The sequence below is a fragment of the Malurus melanocephalus genome, unplaced genomic scaffold (assembly GCF_030028575.1).
Source record: "Malurus melanocephalus ecotype Western Australia unplaced genomic scaffold, MMel_1.1 scaffold_4, whole genome shotgun sequence".
Lineage (NCBI taxonomy): Eukaryota > Metazoa > Chordata > Aves > Passeriformes > Maluridae > Malurus > Malurus melanocephalus.
The window spans coordinates 1,568,629-1,586,633 of NW_026623236.1; the positions used below are offsets into that span (position 1 = coordinate 1,568,629).

An 18,005-nucleotide genomic window follows, 5' to 3' on the forward strand; every position below is an offset into this window, starting at 1 on the left:
TTCAGAATAGGTGAAAGGAGYAACTCGTTGGATGATGGAGGTCTCATATGACCCATAAAAAAGGAGTACATCGGTGTACTACATCCTCCAGGGTTAATGTTGAGAGGACACTCTTAATCTTCTCAATTCACTATACTCTCACTATACAGTGAAACTGTAATGTTCATTTATATTTCTTTAACCCAAAATTAATTAATTTATTATTTATGAATCATTTAGGGAGTGCATTTGGTATCATGTTTGACCTGTGGGTTTGCAATAACAAAATAGGCAACTAGTAGCTTTGAAAAACAGGTTTGGTCTGTTTTTAAAAGGTAGGAATCACTTCATTTCTTATTTCTGACAATGGTACTGGTTCATTATAAAGCATTCTTTGATACATAGTTTTGATGAGACTAAAGTTGACATTTTAATTTTGTGAAAGAATTAAATTAAGAAGGTTTTCATCGACTGGTTGTTAGGTTAATACACAGTCCTATCAGTTGTAGTGAAGTCCTGAATGGTGAGCTTTAGTTGAAGTGTTAGAAACCAAAATCAGAAAACCACAAATAAATTGGTTTGGATTTGGATTTTTGGGGATGATGAAAACCAGGACTGTGATTGGGTGTACACTGTGAATGAGATAAGAAGGTTAAATGTGTACTCCTATGGGCATTTAAGACCATGATTCTACAAAAAAAAGGCAGGCTTTTCTTTATCTCTCTACCTGTGAGCATTTGTGCTGTCTCCTTTTCGCTAGTGTTAGTATCTGTGGAGCTGTGTGGTMGGTCACATCAGCTCTCTGAGTAACTGAAGCTAACTCCTCAAACAAAAATAAATCATATGAAATGGAATGAGATAGTTAGAATGTGTCATCTAAATGTATTTGTGGGTGCTTGTGTTATGTAAAGGTTTCCATAAAATCCRTCTGGTGACAGTTAAAGATTTCTTAGATGAAAATCTAAGTTGGAAATTATATGGAGCTAAATAAGATGAAAAATTGTTTAGATATAGAGGGGCAGAGACCCCAAAGACTTGTGTTGGTGTTTTTCTCAGTTTTAGGCTTGAAGGCTGCAGTTCCTGCCTTTGGTAGTGTAAAGGTACTGTCATGCTTTGCCAAGTGTGACCCTTTATTTGCACTTTTGCGTAACTGCTGGTCATAAACAATATAGTGCCTAGTAAGCAGTGTGTTTTCAGGGGATCCCAGAGCAGGGAATTTCACTAATTGCAGTTTCACAAATAGAACTTTCAGAACTGATTATAGCAGTCCTATAGATATGCTACATTGTAGATCCTTCCAAGATGACCTTGGTGTGGTGACAATCCTGATTTTTCAAAACTAGTGCTGTGTTGGGACTTCTTTTTATTCATGTTTGGCTACTGCTTTGGTTAATGATTTAAAAAAAAAAAAAAAACAAAAAAAACCCAAACAAGGGTCAAGTAAGACAGTGTTAGGCTTTGTACACTTCCTTGACCTGTTCCTCCTTCCCATTCTCCATTCTTGCCTTTGTCAGTATATCTGTGTATTGTAAATGAGATGTGCTGTAATGCATGTGTTGCAAATAACTGTCTTTTACTTTAGCTTTTACCAGATTCGTGCATCTATGAAAATTCCTCCAAGAATTCCACACAAATTAGAAGCTAGTTTATTACGTAGAACTGGTAAGTGCGAATATATCTTGTTAAAAATGAGACTTCAGAGTTGATTACAGAATTTGTGTTACTATTTTTCATCTGCTGATTGGCACTGCTGGTGGCAGAATGTGGTGATTCCTTTATATTAGTGTCTTCTGTTTTTTTTCCACTGATCTGTTCAGTCTTCTCCATGTTTCAGGCTAAGGTTACTCAGAGATTTCATTTAAATAGATATCTCAGAATAGTGGAGTACTTCAGATTGATAAGCCCATTCTTGATAAGCCCTCTGACACAGGTTACTATTCTTTTTCTGAAAGAATACTTTGAAAGAATCCAGTTCTCAAACCTGCTCTAGTGGAAAACTTGAAAAATTATTTAACCTCCTGGTCAAAATTATCTATTCCCTCACCTTTTTTTCTTTTTTTAACCTGGCATTCACTTTTGGTTTCTATATCCAGACAAAGTGAACCCAGAGAAACCTGTTAGTGCTCTCCTAATTATGTGTAGACTTATGTGGTATATTTTTGAATGGTCTTAGGTTATTTTTTCAGAAAGCTGCAATCTGGTCAGTAAATTGTGATATATGTGTTAGCTCTTGTGTTTCCTTGTTGGCATAAAGGATATAAACATTAAGACTGCAATTTGGTGTGAGTTTAGATCAGCAGTTCTGACAAAGAAAAGAAAATAAGCCCTTGATTTCCCTGCCCCCCCCCCGCCACTCTCTCTTACCTTCATATTGCTCTGTGTGTTGTTGACTCAAGTGTCTGATTTGATCTGGGAACTCAACTGGGGAACTCATTCAGCTGACAAGCAATCAGTTTTACACAAGACTCAAGCCCCTTCAAACCCCAAAACTGGACTCCTTTTTAGATCAGTTTCTCAGTTTGCTTTTTCACAGGTAGTTACTAATAACTTTTGTCCTACAGTGAAGCAGAGGGAATGAAAGGGAGTTAATTTGTCCTTCCTGTGGACATGATAGTGCTTGGTCTTCTTGTCAAGAACCTCTGCTTTCCATTTCCATTGAACTGCTTGCTTGATTTAGCAGAGCTGGATGCWGTAGGCACAAATTCAGCCCTCCTGGTCCAGGAGGAGGAATAGCTGATAGCAATTCCTGAGACTGCTGTTGTGTGTAGAAAATAGCTGCTGTTGGGTTCAGTGTGGAGAAGCCCTGTGTYGACCACTGTGTGAAAGAGTTGGTTGTTGATCACAAGGAGGCAGGTCACGTTCCCACAGCTCCCATTCTTGAGGACGGTGTCCTGTGTTGATCAGGTGCTTCTTCCTGTAGTTTTCTCTCTCTTCCATCTTTCTCATGCTTACCAATGAGAAAAATAGATATTMTAAATTCTAAATCCTATTCACTTTGTCATGTCATGGTTTTCCCACTCCACTCCAAATCATTTTGCCTGCTTTGCCTAYTTTTAGCTCTCCCTAGACTCTGAAAAGTTACCTACAGTTTCCATGTATTATCTGTGTTTTCCCCTCTCCCACAGGCCATTTGTTTGATCTCTCTCCTCCTTTTATTTCCCCAAGTCAAATAATCGTCCAAGTTTTTCTTCTTCTTCCTGTTCCTTTGCATCTACTTTCGCGCCTTGCCCAGCTCTTCATTAAACAAGTTTTTTTCCCCTTTCTATTTCCCACATACTTCAGTAGCTCACTGGAACTGCTTGGGATCCTGCATGAGTGTCATTGCAGATAAGATAAAGCAATTCACTTGTTTTAGCTCCAGCCTTGTGAAGGTCTTTTTTTTTTATTCTTGTAGTTTGAAAGAAGATGTAGTTGTGCTCTAGAAAATTAAAAGAAAAACATRTGTATTTTTAGCCTTTATGAAGTTGTTTCAGATTTGAGGATTCCTCCTTCTGAATTCCTCCTTCTCTCAAAAATTCAGTGCTGGTTTTCAGAGGGGAAAAAGAAAAGGGGGGAAAAAAGCCAAAAGAAGGTTAGGAAGGAATGAAGTGTCTATTTTTACATTGCAAGAGTAAATTATCTTGTGAAATATAAATCAACAAATATAAATATAAACCTATATATCTAATAAAAATAGAAATCCAGTATATTTCATCCAGTATAAATTTATATGCAAGAGTAAATATGTAAAAGTAAATATGTAACTTATATGCAAGAGTAAAAAAACTCACTGTTTTTTCTCCTCTGTTGTGGAAATGRCCTTTTATGTGGATAGAAGCTTAGGAATAGCCAGTCAGTGCATCATTCATTTAAGAAACAGTACTTCTGCCTTGATGACCCCACATTTGTGAGACCTTGCTCCCCATGTGGAAGTGTCTCAGCCTGTTCCTGACTCAGCTTTTCCTCTGCAGCTCCTGTCTCTTTTCTGGGGGTGCCGGTTTGTGTTACACTGAAGTCAGCAGAGCTGGGGGCTGTAACTCAGGGTTGGACACTGCAGAGGAAGTGGGACCTCAGCCATTTGTCTCCACTACTTCTTTTGTTTCACATGGGAGTGAGAGATCCCTTTTGCTGATGCTGTGCAGTTATATCAGATTATGTGCCAAGTGAAACCATACCTGCTCTGCCCTTCAGCTGTAACAGATGACACAGATGGATATAAGCTCAAAGCAGCACTGTGCATAGGGGAATTACACTAATGTAATGATTCGGCCTTTGTAAGCATTTTATCCAGGGCACCTAAACTGATGATATGTATGAAAACACTTCAGTAAAACCCAGTATTTGTATATTTCTGAAGAGAAGTTGAATTATGATGTTACTAAGAGAGGGAGTGCTTGCCAAGGGCAGTAATATTATATCAGAGGCCCCAAAGCTGTAGACCACAAACTGCAGATTTTTTTTTCGCCGTGTGGATTCCTTTGAAGTAACTTACTAAGAAGAATCAAAAGAACTTAAAAAAATCTTTTGCACCATCATTTAGACAATTTCTAAGACTTTGTGTTCTTGAAGACGATGCTTATTGAGCCATTTTTAAGAGGAGTAATAAGAAAGTATCAGTATTTCAGTTACTTCTGTTCTTCCAAGTTCCAATTTCTTTTATGTTTTTTTTCAGAGGATTGTACTCATACTACTACCCATACTTCCTGTGTGATAACCCTTTTCTATTATGATAAATATTTCCTCAGTAACTGCTTTAAATCATTCCCTTTGTCATTTCTTCTGCAAGTCTTTTAACTCTTCTTTTTTCAGCAAAAGATTCCCCAACCATTTATCACACTTTCCTGAACTCTTTTTGATGAGTCTTTGGATTCAAAGTGGAAGTGTTGTAGTGCATGAGCAATGTGAGGTTCAGGTGATAAACTCAAAACTAGTCTGGCCTGAGTTGGATGCAGAGATCTCAAAGTAAAGAATAAATGATGCTTGATGAATTCAGTGGAGTGATGTATGTCATTTAACCTCTTTGCCTCATCTGTAGATAATTAAGTTTTCAGTGTGGTTAAACCCTGCAAATTTAAATGAATGCTAGGTGAAACAATACAGAATTTAGGATTTTACTTTTTGATGCCTCGAATGTCTTCAGTTTGGAACAAAGCAAAAATTCTTCAAAACTTACAGTAAAAGCAAATTGTATTCAAAGTCTTGATAGTGTTTCTTTGAAACAAAATGTACTCTTTCAAACTTCATTAGTTGCTGATTGAAAAGGAAACTGCTGATATTATTGTTGTTGTTACAGTTTTAATAGTAATCATGAAACTGATGGAAATGATAGTTCCACTTATTAGGTCCTCTGAATTTTCCAGTTATATTAATACTTGTTTCTCTCTTCAGGTTTAGATCTTGCCTTCCCTGCTTCAGTCCATGACAATATCGTTTACAGTAAAACATTTCAGATTCTCTACAAAAATGAGGAAGTTTCTGTGAATGATGTGATGATTTTCAAAGTAAAAATGCTGTTAGATGAGAGGAAGGTAATCTGCCATTCAAATTTTGTATATTCAGATAATTTAGGCTTCGTTATGTACAATTTGAATTAGTAAGAATAAGGGACCTGAAAGATTTCATGCTTTTACAATTTCTTTGTAGATTGAGGAGTCGCTTAATGAAATGAATTTTCTGCTAACATTAGATTTACACTTCACGGATGCAGACTACTCGTAAGTTTAAATGTAGAAGATTTTATCAAAACAAGAATATGTATTAACTTTTTAAACTGTTAAAATCTGTATTATTTGTAGGTGTAGTGTGTTCTTATTAGACATAAATTATGGTAAAAAAGAAATCCAGTGCTGAAGTCTGTTAGGATTTCATAATTGGTTTGCCTCATTCTGATTTTTTTTTCCCCTGGGGGAGATGGCATTGCATTCCAAAATATGGACCTAAGCTAAATTGCTATTTGTGACGGTTATTAATACCTTGCASTTTAAATGTGGTTGTTCTAATTGTATGTTGTTCTGTTCATTTCTTTTCAGACCAGATGACCTGAGCACACTACAGCCAATTAGTAGCCGAACTTTAAAGTTGCACTTTAACTTACACCAGGGCCTTCATCATTATGTCAATGTTATGTTTGATTACTTCCACCTTTCTGTCATATCTGTTATAGTCCATGCTTCTTTGGTTGCTCTGCATCAGCCATTGATAAGGTAATGTCTTGCKGATAAAGTGCAAATAAATCATTGAATGTCCACATGGAAATGTTATAAAAGCAGAATAATTAGGAAGGAGTTGAATCTATGGACAGTATTGTTTTTTATGATGATTTTGGAATTCAGGGCTCACAGGGATGAGAAACTTTTTGTTTTTAAAGTTATCTGAAATGAATTTTGAGGGATTTTTAAGAGTGAGTAGTGTAGAAGAGAGAGAATGCACAAGACCAGAGAAGTGGATGAATGTATGAATATCTGTATTTATATATTATATGTATAAATATTTATGAATTTTTCTAATAAGGAAGAACTGCTCACTCTACACAGTGACAGAAATAGCTGCTGTGCCTTCTGTTAACTATCTGCACAATTTTCCGTTACTACTGGAATRGCAGTGATATCTGCAAATTATATATTTACCATTTTGTTCATGTAAATGGAACTGGAGAATTTACTTTTCTCTTTTAAAAATATTTTGGCTAATTTTTGCTTGAGCCTTTTTATTTCATCTACGTGGGTTACCCTTTGCAATGTCTGCTGACTTTGTATCTCTGTGTGAGAAAGGGCTATATAGTCAATCACACATATGAAGTGTTCTTTGCACAACCTTTTCTTTTGCATATCTCTCTTTTTCTTCTTTCATGTTCTTCAATTCTCCTTCTTAYTGCCCTCAAGTTTCCTTGTATTCAAGTCCTGTCTGTGCCATAAATGCCCAGACTTTTAACTTCAGGTATTCCCACTCCTTGTGCCTGTCTTCACACCATGGAAAKTGGTATCTCTGTGTATATTAGACAAGTATTCCGTGCAGTAGGATTGTGCTGGTTTGGAGGATTCAACTATTTTTTGTGGTTATTTTTGTCTTTTTTTTCCCCCTCCAAGTTGGTTTGAATTGTTTATGTGATRTGTTTAGTCATGGTTATATAGTAAAGGAACTGACGCTTCTGAAGAGATGGTGCAGGCTTGTTTGGGAGAGAAACAAGTACTGAGAGGTGGGAATTGTTGTTGTTGAGGACACAATCTGATAAATGCACTTAAATGCACTTCTTAATGCCCTAAAAGTAGCATCRTGTATGTAAAACATACATGGTCACAGTGTCCCACAAGTGATATTCAAGCATTTAACCTGTATTGATCACTTCGTTGTCAGAAAATGAAAAACGTGTTTTGATACTAACTTTTAGTCAGAAACATMTTTTTCCCTACTAACGTTTTAAAAAGTTACAGTAAATCTGAGGGATTTTCTCCATATTTTTCCTCAGTTTATGGCTTTTTAAATGATAGTACAATAGTGCTATTTAATTTTAAACCTCAACTTCATGGAGCTGGTGTAAGGAGATATTGAAACAAAGCAGCAACTTCTATGCTGCTTCTGTTATCTGGAGAGTAGAATGTTGCTGGTGTCCACAAAATTATTTTAAGTAATCAACTTGTCCTTTAAATCAGCTGATGATAGGGAGAGGAAGAAACTTCAAAATTTACAGTGTTTTATTTCAGCTGGGCTCCCCCACGTAGCAAATACTTGAYAGTTGCTCTATCTCTATCTGGCTCACTTTCTGAAAAACCTCAGAATTGCAGATGTCATTCCACTTTGTCCTTTAGTCTTTCCTGGGTGGYAGTTTGATGTTGTGTTTGGATCATGCTCACATTATTGGCACCTCTTCCTTTCTTAAATTTGGTCACTTTTTGAGTGTTTTCTTCTTCTGAGTAGCATTCAGATTCACCTTCTCTTGGGAGCAGCCAGTATTAATACTTCTCTTGAAAGAGAAGAGATAATTCCACTTGGCTACAGCCCTGGAGTCCTGTGTAATCTACGCTTTTTTATTAACCCGTAATTACTTATTTCTGCCTCTTATCTAATAGTCCCCACTTTCTGCATTCAATCRTTTTTCATTCATCTTTCCTAGCTGTTATCAGAAGGTTACTGTTACAGGGTTCTCTGTTCTTCCAGGGATTCAGGATAGGATCTCTTCCTCAGTAGGCAGAGGTCAGGCATCCTTTAGGAAAACAGCAATGTCACTTTGTGTGACAGCTTTCAACTTCTTGCTACTGCTTCACTTTTTAAGAGGTTAAGTCCTCACAGCAAAATTCGCAGAAAATGAATGCTTCATACCTGTTACAGTTCAAAATTTATCTTTCTGGCTTAAACTTTTAGGAATGTTGTTTAAATTCATTGAAGTTCTTATTGGAAATAATGAGGAGCAGGATGTCCAGATTATCAGCTCATTTGTGCTTTTTGCAGTTTTCCTCGCCCTGTGAAGAGCACATGGTTGAACAGGAATGCACCAGCACAAAACAGGGACTCTGTGATTCCTTCTCTTGAAAGTGTGGTCTTTGGCAATAACTACACAAAACAGTTATCAGCAGACGTAAGAATATACCAGTTCAAGATTTTTATTTGTATTCTGTTGGGTGGTGTGAATTTTATCTTTTCTTCAGGAATATTACTTGATAAAGAATGAACCTTGTTAGAGATATTTTGGGGTGCCATGGGATAAGGAAAATGAGTAAAATTGTTCCAAAAGTCTATGTTACATGTTTTAGGAATGTACATATGGAAATCTTACAATATTAACTCTTTAACCTTCTTTTTAAATATCTTGCAATCCGTTGAAAATCACAAAAATGTGGATCATGTTTGTGAAAAGAGGCAATTACTTGTCTTTTTAGTCATTCTGCCAACACTTCATTTATTGTACAAAATTAATACGTGCTTTTTCTTCTTTATTTTAGGGTTGCAGTTTTGTTGTTTCAGAGTCTTTCCTCAGCCATGCTTATAATTTCCACTATACACTTTGTGCCACTTTGCTGCTTGCTTTCAAAGGGTTGCATAGGTATTTCATGACGATAACAAAGGACCTCCCCACTTCTCACCGAATTGAACTGGGTATGTTCACTTTCATAAAATTTATCTCTTTCTTGTCAGTGTTTAGGAATACACCTCTTCTAGTTTTAACTGTCAGTGATKGCATATCTTTTTTACATATAAAATATTTTTGCTTCAATTGATCTGAAATGCAATAACCGAAGAAAAAATAAAAAAGTGCTATCACATCTCTAACAAGATAAGGAGATAACAGCCTGAATCTATGGAAATACTTTTTTCTTTTCAGTCTTGATTTGTGCTGTTATTTCACATCACTGTGTTTAGTGGTGAGAAAGTTGGAGAAGCTCTTAATCCAAGTAGCACACTGCACTTCTTTTTTTGTTAAAAGAAAACATTGCAAATTTGTACAAAAATAATAATTCTGTAATAATAATTACACAATTCTATAAGCTTTGAGAAGACTATTTCACTGGAAACTTWAATGAAAAAAAGACCTGTAAGAAAAAGTTGGTGCTGGCTCAGTTTGTTGTTTAACTTTGCAAACAGACTTGGTAGCATGAAGATTTCTAGCCAACCACTTATGATAAAAATAACTGTGAAGGTATTACATGTAATGCATGGAAATGTACACATACATTCTACTTTTCTGTAGAATGCAGATATATTAGAGAGCCTATCCTTGATCTGTGAACTAGAAAAGAGGTTGAAGTAAAAAAGGAAAATACATTGGCATTGTAAAGAATGATTTAGGCTTTTTCCTCAGCAAGAATATATTTTTTTTAGTCATATTCTATTTAAAACAAACAAAAAAATAGACCTTTTGGAATTTATATGGATTGTAGAGAATATTTATTGATTTTTGTATTGTTTGATTTTACCAGTGTCAAAACTAAGCACAGTGAAGCAGTAAGGTTGGTAATTGAGATATGAAAGATATTTTTGAAATGTGGTGTGGTCAGTTAGTGACTCAAAGAAAGAATGTTTCACTTGTATATGACAAAATACAGAGCTCTTTTTTGGGGAAAAAAATGTCAGGGAGTGTATGACAAATCTGTGGTTATAAAAATACTAGAAACGGAGGTGTTTTCTTTTTAGAAGTAAAAATATTGCTACAGTTACTGCTATGTTTCTATGTTAGTTATCTTTATCTTGATATGGAGGGAAACACCTTATTAAAGGAATGACTCAACTTCCTTTTACAGTCAAAATGTGCTTTTTCCCAAATCATAGAATCATAGGGTCATTTAAGTTGGAAAAAACCTCTAAAGACCATAAATCCARCCATTAACCCAGCACCACCATGTTTACCACTAAACCCCATCTCAGGTGCCACATCCACGTGTCTTTAGAGTGCTTCCAGAGAYGGTGACTCCACCACTTTCCTGTGCAGCCTGTTTCAATGGACTGCCCTTTCAGTGAAGAGATTTTTCCTAATATCCAATCCAAACCTCCTCTAGTACAACATGAGACCATTTCCTCTTGCTATGTCACWTGTTACCTGGGTGAAGAGACCRAGCCSCACCCAGCTATACCCTCCTTTTGGGTTGTTGTAGAAGAGCAGTAAGARCCCCCTGAGCCTCCTTTTCTCCAGCTAMACACCCCCAGCTCCCTGAGCTGCTCCTCATAGGAYTGGTGCTCCTGTCCCTTCACTGGTTTTGTTGACCTTCTCTGGATTTGCTTTACCAGCTCAGTGTATTGAGTCTGATGACAYTGTTGTCGTTCTAAGGATAGGCCTAGACTAAATCTTGATATTTAAATTCTTCAGCTATGATCTTCAGTTCCCCTAAAACATTCCTTCAAAATATATATCTGTGTAATAGAAAAAAGATGCCACTGAGCTGCATATTGCTAATGCAGTGTTGGGTTGTGTCTTTCAACCTCACTGAAGTAATCAAAACCACTCATAAACTTCAGTGGAACTTGAATCAGACCTTTCCTCATCTCTGTAGGTAATTTAGCTTGCCTTTAGGAATGTTGTTTTGAACAGTAATGTTCAAAATAAATTTCTAAAGAGAAAATGATAACTTAGATTTGGCATTCATTGTACATATTCTACTTTGTAGTTTGTTTCCTATGGGTTTAATTTTTTATTTTTATTAAGTCTCTGCTAGAATTACTTTGGTTTTTTGTATTTTTAAATATCTTTTTCATTTATTTCAGTTATTTTGTATATACATTGATTGGGACAATTGATRTGATGAAAAGTACTAATAATGAAAACATTAATTATTTATCACATTTTGCTCATGAAAAATAATTAATACCTACCATTAATGCTAATGTTTCTAAAATCCATCASCAGTTAACAAAAAAAGCTATGTTTCTGTAATGCCTATAAAGAAAGAGAGGCTCACTGGACTTCACAAAGTACACAATTATAATTTGTGCTTTTTAAAAAAAATTTGAAGTAAATGAACTAACTTACAGTGGATATTTTATCTGTGAAGTTTAAATGGGCATTGCAGAGGAGAATATCCAGTCCTGTTTAAACTTCAGACTCAACACTTTTTTTGTTTAAGATAAAATTATTATCTCTTTAATTTTGTTTCTTCTGTTTGCTTTGCTATTGCTCTGTCATATAACTTTAACACAAGGCACTGATTTTGCAGAAGCATGTGCAGACAGCTGTTGGACTCAGTAACTGTATTTGAGCATTTAAATACTACTGGTTTCAGGACATTAAAAATGCTACCTTAATGTGTCTCACAAGTGATACTTAAACTAGGAACTACACTAAAATTATATGTTTTCATGTACTGATCTAACTGCACTAATTGCTAGGCTAGCAATAAGCTCTTTTACTAACTTTAAGGCAAATAATAAATCACAGATGGAAAAAGGAGTGTAGTAACTAGTCATGTGTGTACAATCCCTGTAACTAGCCCAGGCCAGCATGCAGGTCCTTTATGAGCGCCTYCTCAGAAGAAAATATCCACGAGCCCAGAGATTCGTCTACCTAGGTATGTTTCCAAAGCAGATGATATAATCCCTCAGATTCTTATTGCTACTATAAAATATTATATTATTACAAATAATATCAAATGTTACGTCATTTTTGGAAAGAAACAGTTTCAATATTCAGCCATAGTGAACATATGTTGAACTCTGAAGTCTGCACAACTGAGCTACTTACTTCTAGGCTGAGTATAGATGATAAAATGAGACATCGTTGCTGTTTTTTGGTTTAGTGTTGGTGTAGTTTGCTAAACAAAAATGATTGAAAGTTCAGTCAGTCATCAACATTTTAAAAATAGCTTAAAATTATACCTTCATTTAATGCAACACAGACTCTTCTATGTTTWTTAGATAATTAAAGATAATTATTACCTTTTCTTCCTGAGAAATATTTCAGATTGCTTCTGGTATCTCAAGACTTAATTCTTCCAAACACTAYACAAGACATTATGAGTGCTTAGGATGCATTTGTCCATGTGTCCATGGCCAATTCTCCCTTTGGAGAGTGTCAGTGTGGGCCTGATGCTGGACAAAAGATCACGGTGCTGTTTAAGCACAAGGAACCTTCTGTTGGGAAAAGGTTATATAACTTAGGAAATAACTATAATAGCAGTTCAGTCTCATGATWGTCTCACTAGTTTAATCATCTATGAGTGTGTTTTGGTTTTATTATAAAAAGGAAACAAAACTGATTTTTAGCAGAGCCAGCAAAATGCATTAGATGTTTGCTGGGTTAACATTACTGCTGTAGAATGTAGGTGCTTAATTTCCATTTGTGCTGTATTAGCTCTATTCTGTCTTGTTTTTTTTAATGTAGCATTAATATTAATTATGTTTGGGGTTTTTCATAATTATTTTAGATTTCAAAGTTTTAAATCATGTTCAACAAGATTATTTGCAATTGAAGTATGACAAATAATCAGTATTTTTTCATAAGTAAACCATTCCAATTTTTCTCTAATGACAAAATTTGTGTGGCCACACCAAAAGTAGTATCATATCTTAAACTATTTTCACATATATGCTCAGAATACTTATCATTAAGTACTATTTAGCAAAGGGTACATGTAGTTTCTTTCAAYAACTTTTGTAAACTTGTTTCTGAGAACATCGTACATTTCTGCAATTTGCTTTTTTTCTCAGAACTTTGAGTTGTGTGARTTAATTTGTGTGGCATTAAATTCAAACCTACGTATGATGAATGCTATTAGTTAAAAAGCAATATATACTTACCAAGTATAGGTGGCATAATTCAAAGAGAAGCTGAGTATACACATTGTTGCTGTTCTGTAAACTTTTGTTCATTATCCATACCCTGAAATTACTRTTGGGAGTTTCAAAGCATGTTTTGTTGCTGTGTGTTTTCAAGAAATATTGAACATTTTTGCCCTTAATGTTATGTTYCAAAAATGAAATACTAATATTTTTTACAGGCAATTTTAGGGTTTATGAATTGTTCCCTTATTACTTGTGCTTCAGAGGCAGAAGGAAATTAAACCTAGTACCGAATTCTTATTTGATTTATCAAATCYCCTGAAGTAAACAGGGCTGTTTAACAAGGAAAAACATCTACATGAAGGAATAAATCTGTTTTCTTCATTTTCTTCATGAATCATTCCAAGTTCAGATCCAGTTTAAGCTGCCATACTGTGTTAGATTGATTTGCTCTTAACACTGAGCTATTGAAAGGTCACCTAAAGAACAGTTTTATTTGATGAAAAAATGATTCCACATGCAATTAAAGACTTGTATTTATATTCATGTAGCTTGTAAATAATATACCTTTAGAAAAATTATATTGGAATAAAGTTTCTGTAGAAAATCTGGTAGAAGAGGAATTGTATTACCTTGGTTTTGAATGGTGACATTGCTGTTGAATAGCAGCAGCTGTCAATGTATAATCTGAAAATTGTATCATCTAAATGACACTATTTTCAAATTTCATTTTGAAGGGAAAATTGTTGTCCTTGACAAGGCATGATGATAAGCAATCCTGATAATTGCAAACTTTTTTCTTAATTGTATTCTGTCCTCAGTCTCAGAAACTGCTATGAGATTATTTTAGTGGATGTTTATAATTTACTTAACTGTGGCTCTTAATATGGCTTTGAGTTTTATTTCAATTCTTTTTCATGTCCTAAAATTGTTTTGTGAGATAATTGGTTTTGCTCTGCAATTTGGAAAATACRTTACTCATGGATATGTCCTCTCATCTTTCCAGAAAACATAGATGTAGACATTCGTCTTACAGAATTGTGTGAAGAAGTCAAGGTACAGGGCTTTTTTCATGTATTAAATAAGTGAAATCACTATAAAAGTAGAATGTGCTGATTTTATATGCTTCTTGGGATCAAACTGTTTGTTTCAGGGATGACAGCATGTATGGTTTTGCTAGCACTTATTTCAACTCTTCCTCCAAAGAGAAATCGCTCGACTGACGCCAAAACTTAACTGTTGATCTGRCAGCTTGGTGTGTCAGTAGTAGCCATGTAACTTTTTATATCATGAAGCTGAAGGTTGTAGAAAGGTGGATTARTTGGATGAAAATTACATTTTGAATTTTCTGTGTTTATAATCTGATTTTTTGGGGTTTGATGGTACCAAATAACAGTGATACAATAGATTTGATAAAAGGAGATTCTGCAAGTCATCCCCTTACCTGAAAGTGCTTGTTCTGATGCTATCTCCTTTTCCTGTTTTCCCTGTATTCTCAAGGAAGCACTCTCTACTCGAAATGGCTTAGATTTGTCTCCCCATCTCTCTTCTTAGTCAGAACTAATCCCAGCTGAATAGCTGATTTCTTGGTCATAATGAAGTTCAAGAGGACAGGTTTTAAACTTCCTGAAAGATTATCTGTGCATTGCTGCCAAGTGGGCCATCTGCCCAGCTTTGGAAGAACAGTTGGCTCACCTTTAGTTACTGCAGTAGCAGCCTAACTGCAAGAAAATGTAAAATGGCTTTTAAAAGGATGTCATGTATGTCATTGTATAACTGGAGATAAATTCAGCACTGCTAGCTCTCTATGGGCAACTGTAATAAGCTTACTTTATGTATTAAAATTTTTTTACAWGTACATAGGTTTTTTGAATTCTTTAGTTTCTCCCTTAGCTTGCTAAAGTATAAATATTTTCTGTTTTCTTCTTTCTGTTATTTTGTAGAGTTCTCATCAAAAGTTTCTCTTATTATTGGTTAAATTGGTGTTAAATTTCTATATTTCCAATACTTTTTTTCTACTAGCTCTGTAATATTGCTAGAGTTGGGTCTTTACTGTCTTTTCATTTGAAACCCTTTGCCTCCATGCCTTATAAGCCTACAATGAGTCTCATTTTTCTGAAATGGCTGGCAGCATAAGCCTAGCTGTCTGCAATTGACTGATGTGAGATTGTGTCACAGGATTACAGTACGTTGTAAAGAAAAAACTTGAATTTGTCTTGGTGTGATCTGATTGTAGGAGCCTGTGCTGTAACACTGCTTCCTGACTATTCTTAAAATGTATGTAGATGTAGAGCATCTTATAAAGGTTATTGAGAGTTATAACTGATCTGAAATGGAGATGTGTTTATTAAATTCTTACAATTTTATCAAAGTTGGGCTAACATAGCAAATGTCAGTTTTTGGTTTCCCGATTCCTCTTCCTTTCAGTCACACAGTATTGTTGTATGTTAGAAAATACAACAGTTGAACTCAGTTATCTTTGCTGTAAGTGGAATTATTGCTTTTATTTTTTTTCAGGAATTCTAATTCTAAAATGCATCTGGATAATACTTAATAGAGCATAAAATAATTTATTACTATTGTAACATMGATTGATCCAGTTCTGATACTTAGTCAAAACAGTTCATATTTGGGAGTTACTTTTTAAATTGAAATTCTCACAAAGATAAAGCATACTTTTTTAAAAATTCCTGTCTGTGGTTTTGTCGGTGAATCACGTAAATATTTTTTCCTGACTTCAGAAAATAGAAAATCCTGATGAACTGGCAGAACTTATMAACATGAATCTTGCTCAGCTTTGCTCACTTCTGATGGCTCTCTGGGGGCAGTTTCTGGAGGTCATCATCTTACAAGAGGAGGTCACAGCTTTGCTAGCACAAGAGCATCACACGTTAAGAGTAAGTATTGACTCGGGCACCTTCATATGCTGACTGGGACACATTGTTATGGAAATGTGTATCAAAATGAGACTCCTGATTATCATTTTTCTATTTTTGTTTGGGAAAGCTGGTTGGAATTGTAAAGGGAGCTGTTGCATTGCATTTGTTACCTTGTGTATAATGTGTTATGTTGTTGGAATATAATGCATAAAACATATTATTTATGTTTATGAACCAAGTMATTCACTGTTCTTCTGAATAAGAAATGCAGTTCAGAAGTCAGATTTGCAATCTGTGGAGTAAGATTTATTTGTGCAGACTGATGTATTTTTCTGGGGAAGCCATGTTTCGTGCCCACTCTACGTTTTACTTTGCTGCATTTAGTCTGCCTCCTTGTGTCATTAACAAAGTGTATTTTCTTCTGAATTAAGAATTTATAACATTAGTAAGTTTTGAAAAGTCTGTTATGAGGAATTTTTTTAGGAGAACAGATGTATGTAAAATGATCTGACACTTGAGTATGTGTGTGTATGTATGAACAGATAGATCTATGGTGCGTTGGTCTGTCTATGGGTGTGTGCAATTGCTGTGGGCTCTTTGCAAGCAGAACCACAGCAGTGCTGTTCCCATGGTGAAATATATTCAAGTATGAACTAAAGCATTACTCTTGATAAATCACATTGTTTAATGAGGAAATCGTGGCTGTGGAAATAGCATGTTCTGGAGAATAAATGGAATCTTTCAGAAAGAATGCSAGGGTTATTTGTTTGATGTGCTAGCCATAGGAAAGGGATCATTTCATTGTCTGTCTATGAATCTTACTTACCTTTTGTGCTGGAATCCCTCAAGTTTACTGCTGGACGGTGTGAAACAAGAATACTGTTTCATTTAACCTGTCTTTGTGTTCAGCTCCTCATATGTTAGTGTTTGTACAAATTTATGTTTAATAMAACCAAAGGAAGAATTCATACATTAATTTTTACTGCTCCAGAAAACACTCCTAATGATCATGTATTTATCTTCTTAAATGTGGTTCTTTTAAAATCTGTGATKTAAGTCATCCTCCTTAGCTCATAAAAGCCTTAGTTATTGCATTTTACTGCAGTTATTTTAGGGAGTATAAATCATAGTATTTAAATATACTGTGGGAATTGAGATATTGCACATATTAAAGGTATTTCTGTGATGCTCTCCACTTTGAAAAAAATTGTAGTAGGAGTTCTCTTCCTCCCTATTAAAAAAAGTATAATTTGATTTTATGTCTGTGTGACCTGTGTCCTTTGGCRTTGTTATGCTCACTCCCTTTTATTATTTGTCACTGTACTTTATGGATACTCAATGATCTGTCAAAGACTGAAGAGGAGATGCATGACAGGGGTAATCCTGAAATAACATTTCGGGGCCTGGTAGCAAAAAGCAAGCAGGCAGATTGTAAGAATTGCATAATACAGCATTGAAAAGTGATTTTTTGCCTGAGCCAGCTTAGATAGGACCAGCAATGTGATATTACTTAATTTTTAAGTGGACACTTGTTTTCTGCACTCCAAGATGGGATGAGTTTGTGTAAATACTTTGSAAATACATGTAATTTTGTATTACARAACATTTGAACAGTAAACTAATTCATCTCTTTGTTCTGTAGTGACATCTTCTGGTAGGTCTGAACATAGTCTTCCAAAATTAATTCTTCCAGTTTGATTAGTCCTAAAATAGGAGATCTGAAAACTAAAATCTCTGATTGCTATTCATAAATATKCAGAGACACAGTATGTATTCCACAGCAGCTTTTTAATACACTTCTTCTGTTTACATTGGGAGGACCATAAAAATCCATGCTTTTGGGAAGTCTGCAGGAATTAGGAGTAGCAGCTGCAATTTCCTCCTGCAAAGCCCTTGTGGAGTCAGCCCAAGTCGGTAGCGTCTGCGTCACTGTCACAGCTGGCAGTCATTCTGGTTCCGCAGAGACTG

At 35.2% G+C, this 18,005-nt stretch overlaps 1 protein-coding gene across 5 annotated transcripts in view; it reads left to right on the forward strand.

Annotated features, from left to right (window-relative positions):
• Positions 1-18,005, forward strand: part of FAM135A (family with sequence similarity 135 member A) — a 77,867-nt gene that overhangs the window by 36,138 nt on the left and 23,724 nt on the right. For 3 of the 5 annotated variants that reach the window (XM_057368865.1, XM_057368896.1, XM_057368875.1), the window contains exons 4-12: positions 1,562-1,641; positions 5,347-5,486; positions 5,602-5,672; positions 5,988-6,161; positions 8,404-8,530; positions 8,895-9,048; positions 11,871-11,948; positions 14,165-14,214; positions 15,900-16,055. In XM_057368865.1, coding sequence (XP_057224848.1) covers positions 1,562-1,641; positions 5,347-5,486; positions 5,602-5,672; positions 5,988-6,161; positions 8,404-8,530; positions 8,895-9,048; positions 11,871-11,948; positions 14,165-14,214; positions 15,900-16,055 — 1,030 coding nt within the window. Of the gene's footprint in view, positions 1-1,561; positions 1,642-5,346; positions 5,487-5,601; positions 5,673-5,987; positions 6,162-8,403; positions 8,531-8,894; positions 9,049-11,870; positions 11,949-14,164; positions 14,215-15,899; positions 16,056-18,005 lie in introns of those variants that run through there. The other 2 variants (XM_057368883.1, XM_057368891.1) reach the window with 2 other exon arrangements.